The sequence below is a fragment of the Pseudorasbora parva genome, chromosome 22, assembly GCF_024679245.1.
Source record: "Pseudorasbora parva isolate DD20220531a chromosome 22, ASM2467924v1, whole genome shotgun sequence".
NCBI lineage: Eukaryota > Metazoa > Chordata > Actinopteri > Cypriniformes > Gobionidae > Pseudorasbora > Pseudorasbora parva.
The window spans coordinates 2912085-2928056 of record NC_090193.1 but is presented as its reverse complement, the minus strand read 5'-3'; the positions used below and the strand labels follow the sequence as shown (position 1 = coordinate 2928056).

General features: G+C 38.8%; 2 protein-coding genes across 2 annotated transcripts in view; one reads left to right on the top strand and one right to left on the bottom strand.

The window, feature by feature from the left end:
* Positions 1-1576: 1576 nt before the first annotated feature.
* Positions 1577-14793, bottom strand: nabp2 (nucleic acid binding protein 2). The gene is made up of 7 exons (XM_067431729.1): positions 14562-14793; positions 14273-14384; positions 13129-13267; positions 10360-10431; positions 10124-10193; positions 6794-6842; positions 1577-3813 (listed from the first exon to the last, which is right to left on the bottom strand). Exons 2-7 carry the CDS (start codon positions 14349-14351, stop codon positions 3638-3640), a joined length of 585 nt encoding a protein of 194 aa, XP_067287830.1. The 5' UTR covers positions 14352-14384; positions 14562-14793; the 3' UTR covers positions 1577-3637.
* Positions 14794-14923: 130 nt separating this feature from the next.
* The window catches only part of dgkab (diacylglycerol kinase, alpha b), a 62622-nt gene continuing 61573 nt past the window's right edge, over positions 14924-15972 (top strand). Inside the window, exons 1-2 of the mRNA XM_067431911.1 lie at positions 14924-15056; positions 15725-15823. Of these exons, the coding sequence (XP_067288012.1) occupies positions 15751-15823 (73 nt within the window). The 5' untranslated portion in view covers positions 14924-15056; positions 15725-15750. The remainder of the gene's footprint in view (positions 15057-15724; positions 15824-15972) is intronic.

The following is a 15972-nucleotide window of genomic DNA, read 5'->3' as shown; positions in this document are numbered from 1 at the left end:
CTAACGTTATTCATAAGTTCTGCAGGTATTGAGCATAGACTGTAAAAAAATATGGACAACTCGACATCATCCGTTTCCGCTTGGCAGATTTGAAGCTTTCAGGCGGCCTGCACGGCGCGGACATCTTGGGACCGAGTCTGCGCAGTAGCGATTTCGGGACCGGAGTTGCGCAGTAGAGCGCAGGAAGTAGAGCAGGAAGTACAGCTGCGATATCAAAAGCCCGCCCACACTCTCGGAGATGCAGAACAATTAATTATGTTGGTGTGAAATAAACAGTTATGGAAATGTAGAAATTAAAGCTAAAGCTCCAATCTGCTATCAAAAATTTCGAAAAAAGTCCGTTAGTGCCTCAGTGACAACTTCACTCAGAGAAGACGTCAGTCACAGCTGTCAATCATGACGTCACACCCCCCGTTTTATAGCATCAAATAACTAACTAAAACTAAACTTATTTTAAAAACGAACACTTGTCATCTTGTCATCACTCATCGTGATGGTAACTGCCTTCAATGACATAAACGAAATAATAAAATTACTCTTCAAATATTTTTTCCCCAAAGTTAGTTTGTCTCGCGTCCATTAGAAAACACAGAGGGGTGGCTATACTGGGACCGGCCACCGGGGGGCGATCGAGGCGCGAAAGCTTCAGTAAATGAGAGGGAGACTGCAGGCTTGGTATTGAGAAAAAGCAAGCAAGGACAATAGCGACAGTGATATACACTCTAAAAAACGCTGGGTTAAAAACAACCCAAGTTGTAATAATGAAGTGCACTGAGCACAAGCCCCTGAGTAGACACGCCCCTTACTGCTGATTGGCTACAAGTTTGTTTAGGTACTCGGCCCGAGTCCATTTTGTAAACCGGTTTTGAAATATCACTTACCCCACCTTTAATAATAATTAAACAATAAAAATGTATTAAACTGCTTATTATTGTTGCCTTTAGTAATTATGTGTCTGGTTTTTAATTTCCAACCTATTTTGGGTATATTTTAAGCCAGCCATATAGTCAATTTTAAACAATAGTTATGTTAAATAAAACGGGTTGTGCAAACATTTAACCCAATCGCTGGAATTTGTCCATTTTCAACCAAACTTGGGTTGTTTTTGTTGTTTTTTTACCCAGCATTTTTTAGAGTGTACACTTGTATTTCAGAGTACATCACAAATGATGAAGGCTTCAAAATCAGAATCTGTGTCTTCGTCTGACACAGGCTCAAACATATACGGTTGGATGTCTAACCTCTTCATCGTTCATCGCCGGACAGTAGAGATGTTCTCAGCCAATCAGAGCAGAGCGCAACATGATTATTCATGACCCTTCCAGCCCAATTCATTCTACGGATCAATCCTAGGGTTGTAAATGGACATGAAAAACCATATCTGGAGATTTTATGCCCTTACCTAAGCCACATACTTTATATGTAGATTTTAGAGAACAATTTAAAATATTGTATCAATGCATTCCATGACACCTTTAATGGGGCAAGTTCCCTAAAGGCATTAGATATAGTGTCATTATATATTGAAATAATCTCATTGAGATTGAGAGAGAATGGTAGAGAGGAAGCAACAATAGCAGTAGAGAATTTAACATTTTAATTTACAGACACGCAATTTAAAAAACACAAAAAAAGTTTTGAGGAACCCGGGAAACGTATATAATATGTGAGGACATTCTGTTCTTAGAGGACTCTAAAACGTACACATCTTGACAACTGTCGTCACGTTTTCCATCCGCTTGAAACCTGCTTATTAGTGCTTGTTTTTGGCTTCATTTACCTATTAAGATTTATTTTAGCTGACAAAGTAGTCATTTTAAAAATGACTGAATAATATTAATAGGTAACACTTTACAATGAAGTAGTATTAGTTAACATTAGTTAAAATGAGCAATGCCTGTAGCTTTACTGTTTTTTGTAAGGTTATCTTACTGTATATAATTAGTTAACACACACACACGAAGATGAACATTTCTAACTCACCATCTGAGTCTAAAGATCAAAATACTGTTGTGTCACATCAACATTATTAAATAAGCCATTGATTTTGGGCTTTTGGTAAGCATAATTCTACAGTGGAAACCATCTGAACATAGACAGCCTATGTCTATACACACTTTACTATCATTACTTACATTCAACAAACCCTTTATTAATGGAATCTGTGAACCTTATAATAAAGTGTACACTATTTCAGCATTAACTGATCTGTTACTAACATTTGTAGACTTTTATTAACATGACTTGCCATTAACAAAGCATTTATTATTATTTATTGCTTTGTAATGAACTAACAAATGTTAAAAGGGTACTTCAGCGCTGGGAAGATGAATCTGTATTTAAACTGGGACATCAATGTAGTAGAAATGTGAAATTAGTTTTGAATTTGGTACCTTCTAGACTGAGAAAAGACAGAAAATGTATTTTTGTCTCATGAGGATGAAAGACTACAATTCCCAGAATGCTTCGCTGCCCTGTGAGGCCATTCCCAAAGCCACCGCTACTGGATTACTGTGACTGAGTTGGAGAAGACACTACAATTAAAAACTGAACGTGTGTGTTCAATATAATGAGTGAGTCGCCGCGCGAGTCTCACAGCACTGAGCACTGACTGCAGGAGTGAGATAAATGAGCTGATGAGCTCTCGTGATGAGAGCTGAGGTAATCGCGACTACACTCGCGGCATACATTCACAACGCGAGTTCAGTCAGGCGCGTTTCAGTTCATGCCTTTGCAAGCTTAACTTTCATAGAAATTAATTTCAGAAGTTAGAAGACTTCCATTGCTCACCATCGCTCCGTTTAAATGAGTGCCTGTAGCTGAGCTGAGCTGTGAGTGTGATCTCCATCCTCATGCGCGGGTTCAAAACATGAGGAAATGGCTCCCTCTGCTGGCTGTAGTCTTTAGCCTTTGGCCAAACATTCCTCCGATAATGCAAATATCATATATTTGATAATATAATGATAATAAAATGCATAAATCTCTTGTCTCAGGGGGATATGAGGGGGGAAAGCACAATCATTTGAATATACTCCAGGGTTTCTACTGATACAAAGCCATATGCTAATCGCTGAAGTAACCCTTTAACACATCAGGTAAATGTTAAAAGAGATTGTAATGTGTATAGTTAAATAGTAATAGTTTAAATTGATAATAAGGTTCTCAAAAACCATTAATACATGCTTTGTTTAATAATGTTGATGTGATACAACAGCATTTCGACCTTTAGAGTCAGATGGTGAGTTAGAAATGTTCATCCTTAGTGTGTGTCAATTGCTGCATAAACTAATGTAAATATGTACAGTAAGATAACATTAAAGGTACAGGCATTGCTCAGAGTTAGTTCATGTTAACTAATACTACCTTCATTGTAAAGTGTTACCTATTAAGGATGAAAATCAAAAGTGGACTAACAATCAGAAGTTGGGCTAAAAACTATAATAGTGTCCATTCTGAGAGGGTGAAAAAAGAAAAATGTAGAAATACATCATAAAACGTGACTTTACAAGACTGGACAATCTATAGAGTAAAAGCAGCATACAGGAGTTTAGCGCTCCGCGTCTTCAGATGAGAATGACAAACAGCTGCTCCCCAAAACCAATCTCAAATGATTATGTTGCTCCATAACTAAAGGAAATCATCTTTTCACAGTTCGCCGAGTCTCTTTGCCGTTGCTTACAGAAGCTCCCGCCGCTCCGGGACTCGGGGTCGACCGGTTTATATTCCCAGCGCTCGCTCGTCCGCCCGCCGGGGGATTGGAGGAGTTTCCAGAGCTTTGAGAATTCACTCCATTTCCATTGGGAGTGTCATTACCTTCAAAGAGTATATTGAATGAATATAAATATATTTGGTAACACTTTAGCTTAGGGTCCATTTCTCACTATGAACTAGTTGCTCATTATCATTCATATTACTAGGATATTGGCTGTTTATTAGAAACACATATTAATGCTTTATTCGTAATGACCATAATCCTACTCAATAAACTGAAGGGTTAGTTCACCCAAAAATGAAATGTCTGTCATTAACTCCTCTCCCTAATGTCGCTCCACACCCGTAAGACCTCCGTTCATCTTCACACACACTTTAAGATATTTTATATTTAGTCCGAGAGCGTATGCAAGTGTATGCACACTATACTGTCCATGTCCAGAAAGGGAATAAAAACATCATCACAGTAGTCCATATGAGACATCAGTGGGTTAATTAGAGTCTCTTGAAGCATCCAAAATACATTTGGGTCCAAAAATAACAAAAACTACGACTTTATTCAGCATTGTCTTCTCTTCCGCGTTTGTTTTCAATCCTCAAATAAAGATTCAAACGGTTATGAATCAGTGAATCAATCAATGATTCAGATCGCGTGTCAAACTGCTGAAATCACGTGACATTGGTGTACGAATCATGAATCGATTCACTGATTCATAACCGTTCGAATCTTTGTTTGAGGATTGAAAACCAACGCAGAAGAGAAGACAATGCTGAATAAAGTCGTAGTTTTTATTATTTTTGGACCCAAATGTATTTTCGATGCTTCAAGAGATTCTAAGGCCCCGTCCACATGGAGAAGGGTTTAGCTGTATACGTATATATTTTTGTACCATATCAGCGTTTTGGAAGCATGAATCCGATATTTTTTTAAACCGGGTCCCAAAGTGGATCAATCTGAAAACGACCATCTTCCGTTTTCGTGTGTACAGCGAATCCGTATATTTTCTGAAACAGTGATGACATCGCACTACGTCCAGCACGGTGAAAGAGTTAAGGGATACAACTACGGGCACTGGGCATGCGCACATCAATATCGCCTCATTTAATTACCGTATCTGCATTACTGTAAGGGTATGTTTAGGGTTAGGGTAGGTGTAGGCATTAATAAAACACATCTGTTAAGTAGCAAATGTATTTATTGTTATTTTATTGTGAGATTTTGTCTCACCTCCTACCACTGCTATAGAGTGCCGAAGTCATGACGTCACTTTGTAGGCCAACCCGGAAGTTAGCGGCGCATGGGTTCCCTCGATCAAAAGCCTATGCATTTTCCCCATAGACTTTTGGACAATGGCAAAAAATAAGATCTGTGTTCAACAAAGAGTTATGACCCTTACACGTTTTGTCTATCAAGATAATCTTTACAAGTGAATCCAACATGTATACCGCTTGAAGCCTAAATAAAGCCGTCAGATATAAAATGCTAAAGGTAGGCTATTAACGGACTACAGCACACAGTCGCGGATCTACGTCATCATCAAGCTTCCTCAAACTTTATTTAAAAAACACGTTCGCTCATTATGATCTGCGCTGTGTATGAACACTTATCCCCTTCTTCATGAGAAATACTGACCATTCGTTTTTTCCAAAAATGTTAGAAACTAATTGGGTTTATGTGTGCCGATCTGAGATTTGTTTTCTCGTTTGTTAATGTTTTATTTATTATTTTGTTATTTTATATAAAGCTTAATATTATTGTCTTTGTGATTAAGATTAGGCTATTATGCCTGATCATCGTGTCCCAAATATACTTTAAAGAATCTTTTGAAGAATCTTTCACTGTATTATGTTTGATTGTATGTTTGCATAACTTTTGCTAATTCGCCAGATAAAGTGCTTTTACCACCTCAGAAGCACTGACGACGTAAGCTAGCCGTATCAATTTACAATCGTATGTCCTTTTTCTTAGACGATTGATCATAATCGAGGAGAGAACCGCTATAAATCTGGACATGTAGAACAGCGCAGCTTTCATTCGACGACTTGTGGTTCCATCTCAGGACAAAACACAACACTACAGTCTCTCCACAGAAATGAAGAACTGGTGATCGGTTACCTTAATATCACAGATTTCTGTGTATAACAATATTTGGAAACACCACTATTTGAAAGGACTATAATATATAACTTTATGTATATTAACTGAAAGGTAAACTTCTAAGAACGTGAGGCTGAAGCGCAGGCTAGTTTTGTATTTTTATTAAACATTTACTTACAGAATTCAAAAGTGATTGAAACGGTGATATTTCCCGTTTGTCACAATGACGTCTAAAGTCCCGGCCAAAGGATGTAGTCCCGTTTAGCAACTTGTTAGCAACCGCCGTTTTTAAGACACAATAAAGTTTAAAAAAATCATAAGCAGGTTAGAACTAGTGTGTTTTATGTCATAGATCAAAACGTGAAAATATTTAGAGGCTTTGTTAACCACAGACCTTATTTCAGGCGATTTGGCAAAACCCCATAGACTTTTGAGCGAGGGAACCGGAAGTGCTAAAATGCTAACTCACTTCCGCGTTTTGGCCTACAAAGTGACGTCAGAACTTCAGCACTCTATACCCCTTCTAGCCACAACTCTTCTTCTCCGTTTTTAGTGTATTTCTGTGGCAGAATTACAGCGCCATACACTGGCCTGGCATGCAAACTACATCGCTTTGAGTCGGTTTCGGTGATCTCGTGTGGACGCTGATATTTCTTGAAACGAGGGAAAAAAAAGATCGGATTGGGAAAGCTCTGGCTTCGTGTGGACGGGGCCTAATTAACCCACTGATGTCTCATATGGACTACTGTGATGATGTTTTTATTCCCTTTCTGGACATGGACAGTATAGTGTGCATACACTTGCATACGCTCTCGGACTAAATATAAAATATCTTAAACTTTGTGTGAAGATGAACGGAGGTCTTACGGGTGTGGAACGACATTAGGGTGAGGAGTTAATGAACAAAATTTCATTTTTGGCTGAACTAACCCTTTAACTACCTTCTTATCTATTAAGCAGTAATGAAGCAGTATATGGCTATACCTGCAGTGGCTCCAGTGCTGCTGTTCATGTTGCTCTGGTCATTCAGTCCCTGACCGGACACAAGAGGAAAGTCAATTACCATGACCGATGGTTCATTGGATGTTTTCGTAATTAGTGAATCGATTCATTTTTAAAAGGCCATATGATGCTTTCTAATGTATTTCCTTTTTCTTTAGTGTGTAATGTATCTGTTTGTGCATGTGTGGCATCTTTGGACACCAGAAACATGCGGCTGCTCAAGTCAAGTCAACTTTATTTAGCGCGTTTACAATGCTGATTGTTTCAAAGCAGCTTCACAGTGTCAAACAGGACAATATAGCAGCAGAATTAGATTTGGCTAGTTTATAGAATTAAATATGACCTAATTAATACATTTAATTTGTATATTTAGTTGAATAACTTGGATCATAATTTAGTGTCCCCACCCAGGTAACAGCCGTACGTGAGGCTAGTTCGGCGGAAGAGTGACCTCTGACCCGACGCCTGAAGTAGGATGTAAGAGTAGCATAAGCTCAGGTGAGAATCGACGCCTCTCGCGGTTCAAACAACAAACTCAAGCTCCTCTCACATTCCTCTTTAAAAACTCATTCGTGAGCGGTTTTGTTTTATTCTATCCGTTTTTTTATCAATACGTCATGCGTCGGGTCAGAGGTCACTCTTCCACCGGAACTAGACTTGTGTACGCCTATGACCGGAAGTCAGTGATTATAGTTAATAAAGTTATAAATATGGATAGGCCTTTACTAACCCACTGGAGCCGTATAGATTACTTTTATGATGAATGCAGCGCTTTTTAGGCTTCAAAATCTCATTTAAATTGTGCCGTGTTTTGTTTAACAATTGTGTTTTCTGTTGTAAAAGCCCCTATGGACAGGTGTTGAAAATTACCACGTGCTATAACACTTTAAACGATGCATCTGGTTTGTTCAATGTTATTGCTATGTCCATATGAAATAAATTTTAAAAAATTAACATTACCATAATTTTCATTGGGTGAACTATCCCTTTATCTGTGTGTTTACAATTGCTTTAAAACCTTGCAAACTGAAGCTTGTGATTATGATAAGGTGCCAGAGCTTGAGGTGTTTGACCAATCACAACGCACTGGGTCAGCTGGCCAATCAGAGAACTCTGGCTTTTCAGAAGGAGGGGCTTTGTAGAAACCCGAACTCGATCAGTGACTTTCAGACAGACTGGGAACAGAACTGCTGCCAAAATGAGCAGTATGTGAAAAATTAAGTGTTTTTTGTTTTACATTTAAAGCCTGTTAACCCATTCTAGTACGACCCCCAAAAAATAATGAACTTTTAAGACCGCATCATATGGCCTCTTTAAAGGGATAGTTCACCCAAAAATGAAGTGTGTACGACATTCTTCTTTCAGACGAACACAATTAGAGTTATATCAAAAAATTGTCCTGGCTCTTCCAAGCTTTAGAATGGCAGTGAATGGCAGCCCAAAATTTAAAGCCCCAAAAAAAGTGCATCCCTCCATCATATAATGTATAGAAAGTATATAGGCTTTCTGAAGTGACGTGATGGGTTTTGAAGGTACATCCAACGTCACCGTCTCGCCAGTTACGCTTTCTTTGTGAGCTGAATACAAACGGTGGTCCGCCGGAAGCCAGACATTATGCTTAAAGGGGGGGTGAAATGCTGTTTCATGCATACTGAGCTTTCCACTGTTAAAGACTTGGATTCCCATCCTAAACATAGACAAAGTTTCAAAAACTAATGTTGGACGTTTGATGGAGTATTTCTGTGTCAAAAATACTCCTTCCAGTTTCTCAAAAGTTTCGGAGAGTTTTTTTCGAGTATGGGTCGGCTTGACGTTAATAGAGCGGAAGGTCCTTGTATGGGCCGTACGGGCTCTTCTCCCGGTAGGGTGCGCGCGCGTGACTAGAGCGAGAGAGGAAATGCACGCCCGTAAACACTCGCTCAGCTGCAGATCCAGTCGTCCGTGAACACTATAGTCCGCTCCGCGCTCCACTTTATTCCTATGAGTGACGTCGAGCGACTTCAGTGCTTCAGCACAGCATTCTGGGAAGGCAGCGCTGCATTTGAACCGATTTGAACGCAGAAATGACGGGAAGCGTCACAGCATCACGCTTCAGTCGCGTCTCAATAGTGGATCTCGACGGTCACTGCTGTCACAGGACTTCACCAAATCAACAAGAAGTGTGTTTTTGACGGAGCGGTCCCAGCGATAAAGGTTCACGGTCGTGCGCGGTGAGTAAAACTGCTTCAAATGTCTGTTGTTGGCTATCGTCGCGCGAGTTAACATCAGTAAACGACACGATCGTGTATAATGTTAGTTAATTTAACAATGGAGCATGCGATGTATGGTGTGTGTTTAAATACATTTGCTTAGCTGACCACTATAGGTGTCAGTTTGATTATTGTAAAACCACCCAAACATAAACCTAGCGTTCTCACAAAGCGTGCTTCGTCACTCAAATGCGCTAACGGACTCCATTGTTGTTCTGTATAACGTTACACTAGTCTGACGTGCAAAACCGTTTTGCTTGCTACTGCTAAGGTTTAGTCGCATACAATAGTCCATAAACCGAATCATGTCCTCATAAACTGCGAGTAAACACACACAAATGTTGACAGGCCACTAAATACAGTCCATACCACAGAGACGGACGTCCTGCTGCTGCTGCTTCTCCTGTTCAGTTTATTTCTGCCTCCGGATCTGATTCTGGATCATATCTGTATTAGCTGAATCTGATTGATAGCCATGGTTTATTTAGGGTAACGTTTTCTTCTCCACGCTTGAGGACGTCACCGCTTTGGGTGTGCTCGTCATTCTTTAGCTCCGCCCACATGATACGCCTCCAGCAGTTCGGTTTTTTCCGGAAAGACTCGGTACAGCCTATATTTCTTTTATAAATATAATAAAACTAAAGACTTTTCGGAGATATGAAGGATGCAATACTACTCTATAGGTACTCAAGATTGACATGAGATTGACTGAAACTGAGTGTTTCACCCCCCCTTTAATAAAGTTTATGGATATATTTCTTAATAAACCCATCGTTTTGCTTCAGAAGGCATATATTAACCCCCGGAGTCGTGTGGGGCACTTTTATAATGGATGGATGCACTTTCTCCGGCTTCAAATTTTGGGCTGCCATTCACTGTCCTTATAAAGCTTGGAAGAGCCAGGACATTATTAATATAACTCGTGATTGTGTTCGTCTGAAAGAAGAATGTCATACACACCTAGGATGGCTTGAGGGAGAGGAACACATGGGGTCATTTTCATTTTTTGGGTGAGCTATCCCTTTAAGATAGAAATCCACAAAAATAAATCTAGAAGACGTACCGTTTTCTGGGCCAAATATTCTGGATTTGGCTCACTAAAGTTTGGCACCTCCGAATACACCATGCAGAATCTTACAAATTAGATACAAAAACGTTTATTCATTCACAATTAAATATTTGGGGCGAAATGTAACGTACATTTGTCTGTATTTGACTTGAGATCATTTTTCCCCTAACGATACTGCTATTGAAAAAATATGAGTAATGATTAAATGAAATGAAATGATTGAAACTTACTCTCCAATCTTCTGTAGTTCCCCTCCTCTTCCAGTGTACAGCGTCAAACAGCCTTTAAACACGGAGGCATAACTGCAGCAAGATATAAATGCAAAACCTTTAGGCTGGTATTTGAAGAGCGATATTTTCCTGTTAAAGCAGTTAGTGTTTGCACTGTGATTGTGTGTTCGTTTCAGGCAGAATGAATGTGTCTTCTGAGCATATGATAAAGCCGTGGTTCTGTGGTTTTTTCTAGGCTTGGTTGTGTTTATGGGGAGCAGTATAACATGTCTTAGTACTTTTTTTTTTTTACGCCGTATTTTTCTTCTATTCTCCCTTTATTCCACACCGCTGTCTGTCCTCTGAACGGCTCGTTTGCTTCCTGCTTCTATGAAGCCCATCCCTCCGAAAAACGCAATGGTCTTGGATTGGTTAGATGGCCAAATGTAGTTTCCTATATTTTTCTAATACCGAAGTACCGATATTAAACCGATACCACACGGTCTGATATTAGCGTGGGTATATTGCACACGAATGAGTACAATTATGCAAGTTTTGAGTTTATAAAGTGGGAAATTACCACAAATGTTTATTAGTAAATTAATCAGCATTAATCATTAATCAATTAATCATGCAAATATAATGAGATCTAAATGTCATCGGTTGAAACGAACGCTGGAGATTGTGATATTCGATCTTATGTTAGGCTGTGTGTGTGCGTTGATCAGTGTTAAAAAAACAAAAATGTCTAAATGAGATGGTCTGAATGATCACTGACCTGTCGATCTCTTCAGAAGTCTTAAAGTCAGAATAGTGACAGATGCTTCTTGGCTAGGTTTGATGGTTCTTCATCAGTTTTATAAGCAAAGTCATTACACATTTCACTTCTACTCATCTCTTTATTATTTTGTTTTGGGCATCTTGAGTGAGATTCAACTGCTTTATCCATTTTGTTTGTCTATGTTGTCACATTAGTGATGTCCGGTTCGCGAACGAATCATTCTTTTTAACCGGATCTTTATAGTGAACCGGTCGAACCAGTTCACCAAATCGGACTGAATCGTTCTAAACGGTTCGCGTCTCAAATCAGGGCTGATCCCACAAGTTACTGTAGTTATTAACTTTCTGACATGAGTGACAGTCTCTCAAACTAGAAATAAAACGAATATCTTGAAGTAGATGCTGTAACTCCAATCGTTAGCTGAAGTGAGACATGTTTTGCTGAGAGATCTGATGAACTCACGAGCAGCTGATACTGAGCATGTGCGTGTAACTGAACGTACCGGTTGTCGGATCCTCGGATCAGCAGAATCGAAAACCGTTTCTGTCGGACATGTTCGATACTGAGAACCGATGAGCCGATGAGCTGCGCATGCGTGTTATTTGTTCAGAGGAACCAAATACAGGTTAAGTGTATAAGACTAATCACGTTTGGAAACATCATAACAAAGCTGTCTCATCACTGTATTACTTTAAAGTTTGGAAACAATGGATTGTAAAACGGTCAAATTAAACATTTGTTTTATCAATAATGCATGATAATTTCAGGAACAGCTTTTATCTTATTTAATTTCTAAGTTGATACACATTTTAAAATGTAATCAAAACAGTAGGTTTGATATAGACTATTCAGCTTGCAGCAGTTCGCAGCTCAGCACACACACACACTGATACAGCGGTTCTCGAGTCAGATTGACCGGGTTGCAACGGATCACCGGTACAGAATCGAGAACCGTTTCTATCGGACACGTTCGATCTTTAGGACATGTTCGATTCTGTGAACCGGTGAGCTAATCTGAGCATGCGTGAGAGCGTCGTAACCGAACTGTTTCTCTCGGACTGGGACAGCTGATGCTGATAATACATGAGCCCGGGTGAACTGAGGATTTGTGTAAGTATTATGTCAATGTAAGTTTATTTAATCCATGTAAAACATCAGTGTTTGCACGACAGAGACAGTCTCTCAAACTAGAAATACAACTAATATCTTGAAGTTGATGTTGTAACAATCGATTCAGTTCGATTTGGTGAACTGTATTGAGTGCTGTTGCAAAACATAAATGAAAAAATGTTTCCAAGATGATGATGATGTCAATAATAATTATTACTATACTAAGGTTTGATTACAAATACTTTATATGGATGTGTTTGAATGTATTTTCATCCACTGGGATGATAGAAATGACGTCATTACGTAAAGACGTAAAAGAACCGGTGATCCGGTTTTTTTAACCGGATCATTGAAACAAACTGTCCGAAAGAACCGATTCGCGGAAAAGAACCGAACTTCCCATCACTATGTCACATTTGCCGGTTGTTTCGGGTCAGTTTGGACAGCGCGCTGCCATCTAGCGGTGAACTTCGGAACAGCAGCATATACCAAAATGTGCAAAATCATGATATCAAACCGTTTTAAATAAAATATATACCGGTATTTTTCCAGTACCGGTATACCGCACATAAGCCGCACATAAGCCACGCCCCTTCCAATTACGGGCAGAAGTCACATCTGCGGAGACTAGCGAGGGTTTATGATGTCACAAACCCAGGAAGAAGCTCGTTGTAGTCCAAGCCGGCCATTTTTGTAGGCAATAAACTGCCGTAACTTTAAAAGAAAATATCTCCGTTTGCATTGAACTTTCAGCGCTGTAACATTGCAGATACTGTTTATGCTCAAGCAGCGACATTACACACTAACTAAAGTTACAAAAGTCAAATCGCATGCAACCACCCCTTTAAAATGTCTGAAAGAAATTCAATGTTCATGAGTGATATCAAGCGTAGGCTCACCCTTTGGTAAGTCTGATGATGTCTCCAGCCTGGATGAGTCCACCGACTTCATCCCAAACCGATATGCTGATGCTGCCCGTCTTGTCGGCCACTTTACACGTGCGCACCTCATGGCCATCTTTGGTCTTCGTCACTCGTCCTTGAGGAAGATTGCGTGAGAGAAGATTCAGAGTCCAGATGACCACTGTCCAGAGACTTTACACTGATAAAATATTAATCACAGAAGGCCTGAAGAGTGTTTTGTAATAAATGTCATGAGAGAGAAGCACCTGTGCCTTCAGTTTTTTTATTGTAGCGCGGTGCTGCATGTATTTAATGGCAGTGTTGGGGGTAACTCATTACAAGTAACCTGAGTTACGTAATCAGATTACTTTTTCAAGTAACTAGTAAAAAGTAGTAGTAGTAGTTGGTGTGAAAGGGTCTTTACATTTACTCAAAAATAAAACTTTTTTATTTTATATGAAAAAAACAAGCCCAGCCCAGGTGAAAAAAAGTAACGCAAAAGTAATGTAACGCATTACTTTTCTTAAAAAGTAACCAAGTAATGCAATTAGTTACTCTATAAGGGAGTTTTTTTTTTTTTTTTTTTTTGTAAGTCGCTTTGGATAAAAGCGTCTGCTAAATGATTAAATGTAAATGTAAATGTAAACAAAATATTGTAAAGCATTACTTTTCAAAGTAACATTCCCCAACACTGTTTAATGGGATATTATTGGGGCTCAAGCACTAAAGGTGAATATGCACCTATTGTATCCATTGGCGTACTTATTCTTCTTTGTCTGTTTCAAAAGTTGTGAAATTTGGCACACAGATAAAGGAGTCTCAAATATTACTATAGCAAATGTGGAGTCTCTAACTCAACCCCTCTAGTGTCACCAGCTGTCCAAATTTTCAATTACATCTATGTTAACTTTAAATGTATATATCTCTATTCATTAAAATATTTGGATTTCATACATTTGTTTCTTATTCAAACAGCACTAAGACCACTTTCATAAGTTATTCCTGAAATCCTAAACTGTTGTCTCCTGTGTGAGAAAGTGTTGCTTGAGGTTTTCCTGATATGTTAGTGCAATTGTGAAATGTTAATAATTATTTCTTATTATTTTGTTGATCCTCAGCATGTGATGTGTTGTTTGGACACCTGTTTCCAGCACGATGAAGATGACATTGAGATTCTTGAGTCCAGGTTTAATGTCCTTCACATGAGTCTCTGTGCTCATGATCAGTCTGCTTCTGCCCAAATCCTGCAAAACCTGATGCACAAACATGCCAGTCCACATCTGAAGCGTTTCAAATCACACGCGAGACATTAAGAATTAAAAATGCATGCATGCAAACAACTTTTTGGCTGTGGTGAAGCATGCACGTGCGTTCACTGACAGCTGATCAACAATATTAAACAGACACAGGAAACTCATGAAAACACTCACTGGTTAGCATTGAGCTATGGTTGCACTGCCTGTTTTAAAGGTAGCCTACTGTTTCTCTTCATCTGCTACACTTTGCGAGAGTAATCCGGAGCAGACTCGCTGCTCGTGATGTGAATTAGGGCGCCGAATCTTCTGACAGCTGTCAATCATCACAGTTGATCTGGACAGTCTACCGTTTACAGTGGTCGATATGTTTTTTTGGTTAACGTCATGACGCAATGCTTCTGTACGTAATGACGTAGTTATCCCCACGTAAGTGTCCGACCTGCACAGAACACCCCCACACTCCTAAACTAGGTGAAATAATCTTCTTTTACTGTCTATGGTAATAATCTGGCAGGGTGTCAGAATTCGGCACAACACCGACACCTTCCTTTAGCGATTTCTTTGTGAACTATTTGTAATGCGCATGCGTGTTAATCCACACACTACAGATAATTCGTGTGATTTTAATCCCACACATTTTATCCGAGTGAATTTTCGACTCTTTTAAAGGTAAGATTTATTCAAATAAATGTGTAGGGTGCTATTTATTTATTTAAAATATGAATTAGTCTCCTTTAAATTATTTTATTAAACGAATACTTACTTTTTGTTGGCTAAATGCGTTCGAAATGAGATTCAGCACACAATTCTCACCTAACTAATATGTTTAATGCTAATAAATGTAAAGTTTATCGTGTAATTACTCACCTGTGGAAATAATGGTCTTTTTTTCAGCCCAATAATCAAACTTTTTGAGAAATAAACATGTAATAATAAACATCTAATGAGGGACACACTTATTTTCAGATTTCAGATTTATATTGTCCTCAGGAGAGGAAATATGCTTCCACAGACTGTACCAGGTGCAACATTCAGCACACATAACACACATACTTCACGCAATACACAAATTATTAGTCACATGAATATAAACATACACAGATGGCATCAGCAACAAACCTATAAGATATGATAATTAATGACTGTGTAAATTCAGTGCTCTTCTTGCTGAAAGTACAGCATTTATTGTTGACTTATAAGTGCTGTCTTTCGTTTAAAGTGCTCTTCTTCATGAACCTTGGTTGACTTTTTGATGATTACATGAGTTTATTATATGATCTTTATACATCCATATATTTAAGCATGCATTTTAACCTCTCTCTGTCGTCATCTCTCAGGTCAAGAGTGACTTGGGACAAACAAAATGGCCACAGAATCTGCTTTAGAAAATGAGATTAGCCCTGTTGACTTCATTCAGCTGCAGGAGTATTTAGAATGTAAGCGTCTTTCATAAACCCTATGGGAATCATTGTTCATCATTCATGAACTCATAAATGACAGAATAATAAGTTAAATCATAAGAACAGAATAGTCTATGTTAAATATCTGGCATAAGGTTCTATTTTTATATATAAAAATCTTTGTG